The sequence below is a fragment of the Geospiza fortis genome, unplaced genomic scaffold (assembly GCF_000277835.1).
Source record: "Geospiza fortis unplaced genomic scaffold, GeoFor_1.0 scaffold143, whole genome shotgun sequence".
Classification (NCBI taxonomy): Eukaryota; Metazoa; Chordata; class Aves; order Passeriformes; family Thraupidae; genus Geospiza; species Geospiza fortis.
Window position 1 is genome coordinate 369,264 of NW_005054590.1, and position 3,300 is coordinate 372,563.

A 3,300-nucleotide genomic window follows, 5' to 3' on the forward strand; every position below is an offset into this window, starting at 1 on the left:
CCAGAGCTTGTAGTGTCTCAGCCTCTGAATTAGGCAGGTCTTTCATCCCACTTGGTTCCAGTTCCTAGCTCATGTCTATGAACTCATGCTTGGGTGTTTTGGGGACAGGAAGGACACGAGAGAACGTCAGCCACACACAGGGCCAGTTCCTGTGGGCAGCAGGATGTGACTCTTCCCTTACCTGTATGTTGCTCTTAGTACAGGGAGCTTGTGGAGCTTTTACTACAAGTTTTTGTCATGCTGAAGTTGAGGCTTCAGTTTGGGGTTATCTGGTGTTCGTTGGGACACAGAAGCCCTGAGTGCAGCATTTGTGACAGAGCAAAATGGTTAAAATTAACTTTCTAAACCCACAGTAGTTTCTGGCAATTGAATCAAGATACCCTGGGGTAATGAAGAGAGAGCAGGACTTGGGAGATCTTGACTCTATGGTTATTTAACTCTTACTTATCCATCCTGATAAAAGGAAAAAAACTCAGCCTTTTAAGGAAAACTCACTAAAACATAGAGTTCCTTTTTGTCATTATGTGTAACAAAATAGAATGTTTGAGGGCATATAAACTTGTCTGTTTGCTGAATCTGTGTCAAACTGACCCAAAAGATCTTTTGGGAGAAAAAAATTATTTGATTCAAAGGCACATGATAAAGAGCTTGAATTAAATTAAATCAGAAACTGGATTTTTCCATATGGTTGTTGTGATTAAGAAGAGTGTAAGTTAACAAGTTGCTTTTTTTTTTACAAGCAAGAGTTTAAAATGTAAAGGTTTTTTATCAATTATAAAATAAGAATTCAATGATTTCTTGCCTGAGCAGCCTTCTGTGGCTTACGTGCACACCACGCCGGGCTTGCCTTCAGGCTGGGAGGAGCGCAAGGACGCCAAGGGCCGGACCTACTACGTCAACCACAACAACCGGACCACAACGTGGACACGGCCCATCATGCAGGTACCCTGCTGCACCCTGGGAGCCAGCACTTGGCTTGCCTGAGGGGCATTCAGCTTCCAGAAATCTGAAATTGAAAGGAAATAATCCTAATCATTGTCATGACAATACACATGAATCATAAAAAGCTGCAATAACTTTTAATTATGTCAAGGCACAGGGTTAAGGTGATTCCTGCAAGAGAAGGAGTTTCCAGAGATGCAGAAGGGCTCTTAAAAGGAGGCAAATGTGTTCTTTGGATTAAATGTGAAAGCTGGCTCGAGCCATTAATAGAACCATAGGTTCTTGGCCCTTCCAGTGGAATTACATTAAATACACTTCATGGCCTTTAAGGAAATCTGGTTAAGAACAGTAGTGTTGATAACAACGCCATCAGTTTTATCATGTCCCGCACGTGGGCAGTGTTTGTGACATCTGTGACCTGGGCTTGCTCTGCACAGCTCGCCGAGGACGGGATGGTGGGGCCGGGCACGAGCAGCAGCAACCACCTGAGCGAGCCGCAGATCCGGCGGCCCCGCAGCCTGAGCTCGCCCACCGTCACCCTGTCAGCGCCGCTCGAGGTGAGCCCCCCGCCAGTCCCACGCCCACACTCCTCCCTGCATTGCTTCTAAGTGTCTTCCCAAATGCTGGGGACTGACGTTCACTGTGACGGGGCTGAGGAATAGGTGAAGTGGCTCCCTACCCGATCAAAGCCTGTGCGTGTTTCACTTGTGGTGGTGTGGTTCAAACTCTTGTCTCAGCTACTCATGGCTGTGCTGAAGAGAGCCAGTTCTTCAGATTTCCTCTTCATGCTTAAGAGTCTGAAGAGCTGTGACTCACACAGCCTTGCACTTACAGGCTTTCTTGTAAATGAGATGTATTGCCTCTGAAGCACAAAACACTGCTTTTGTCTTTTCCTTGGTAAAATGAAATGTGGACACATCCAGAGGAAGGTACAGTCAGGTGTAAATACTGGGGGCATTGTTATTGCAGAAGAAGGCATGGAACACCATGTCCTTTACAGCAAAAGACTGAGCATGTTAGAAGGCACAGATAGAGCTAATTGAGTTCTAGTAAATCAGTCCCAGCATTTAATTGTGGTATTAATTCCACGTGCAATGAAAAGCTATTTGCTGTGAAGCCAGGTTAGGTTGGTTTTGCAGCCCCGAGTGCCGTGTGTGCAATGGTTCTGTTTCCTCTGCGCAGGGCATGAAGGACTCTCCGGTGCGCAGGGCGGTGAAGGACACCCTGTCCAACCCCCAGTCCCCACAGCCGTCCCCCTACAACTCCCCCAAGCCGCAGCACAAGGGGGCCCAGAGCTTCCTGCCCCCGGGCTGGGAGATGCGCATCGCCCCGAACGGCCGCCCCTTCTTCATCGACCACAACACCAAGACCACCACCTGGGTAAGGGCGCTCCAGCCGAGGCCCGGGGCCACGGTCCCTCTCTGTCTTCCTGCTGCATGCCCCTATTTCAGCATGGCACTTGTCTTTTTGTTTTTAAGAGCCAAAAATGTCCATGTGCATGTAAAAGCCCTTGTAGAGTGCAGGCATCCTAAGAACAGGCCTATGGGTTTTGAAGCATATCCCTGAATATAGCACACATTTAATGGAGTCAGGTCTTACATTACCCTTGCTTATTCATTGCACTGTAGAAATCCTAATGTTTTGTTTTATTCTCTGAAAAGAATAACTGTAACATAACATAGGAGGATTTCCAGAGTCTGTGCTTGACTCTGTAGATCTGCCTTGATCTGTTGGATTTACAGTTGCATACCTGTGTTCCAGGAGGATCCACGGCTGAAGTTTCCGGTGCATTTGAGATCCAAAGCGTCTCTGAACCCCAACGATTTGGGCCCTCTTCCTGTAAGTGATGCTGTGCCTGTGTTCTAACCTACACCTCCTGTCCCAGGGCTCTGCTCTGTTCTGGGCACAGGTTGCTGCAGCTCTTCTTGGAGGCTCTGGAGCCCTGCTGTGCCCTGGGGCTGGCTCAGGCCCTCCAGAGGCAGCCCAGGAGGCCCTGACTCATGGCCTTTTTCTGTGCTACTGAAGTGTTGAGCTTTGCATACTCTCACCTGGGCTGTGTCTGACTGTGCTTTTAGATAATCGTAATCACTGCTTAGCAAAAACAGAGCAGATTGTGCCAAGCAAGCTCTATCAGTGCACCAGCATATTCTAGCATTTAGAAATCAGAATAAATTTTGATTTTTCAATGAAACCTCCACATTTTGCAGAGCAAGTCATCAATTTAATGTCAGAAGTTTTATCATACTTGTAATCAAAGTATAATGGGGATTTACAGACATGTCAAATGCAGAGCTTTGCTTTGTTTTTAAAATACTTCCAGCTCTTAAAGGTAGAGAGTAATGTGTGAAAGCTGACACA

At 47.0% G+C, this 3,300-nt stretch overlaps 1 protein-coding gene across 2 annotated transcripts in view; it reads left to right on the top strand.

The window, feature by feature from the left end:
- Positions 1 to 3,300, top strand: part of NEDD4L (NEDD4 like E3 ubiquitin protein ligase) — a 60,651-nt gene that overhangs the window by 42,320 nt on the left and 15,031 nt on the right. For both annotated transcript variants that reach the window (XM_031064429.1, XM_005429975.2), the window contains 4 exons: positions 811 to 942; positions 1,380 to 1,499; positions 2,125 to 2,322; positions 2,704 to 2,781. In XM_031064429.1, coding sequence (XP_030920289.1) covers positions 811 to 942; positions 1,380 to 1,499; positions 2,125 to 2,322; positions 2,704 to 2,781 — 528 coding nt within the window. The remainder of the gene's footprint in view (positions 1 to 810; positions 943 to 1,379; positions 1,500 to 2,124; positions 2,323 to 2,703; positions 2,782 to 3,300) is intronic.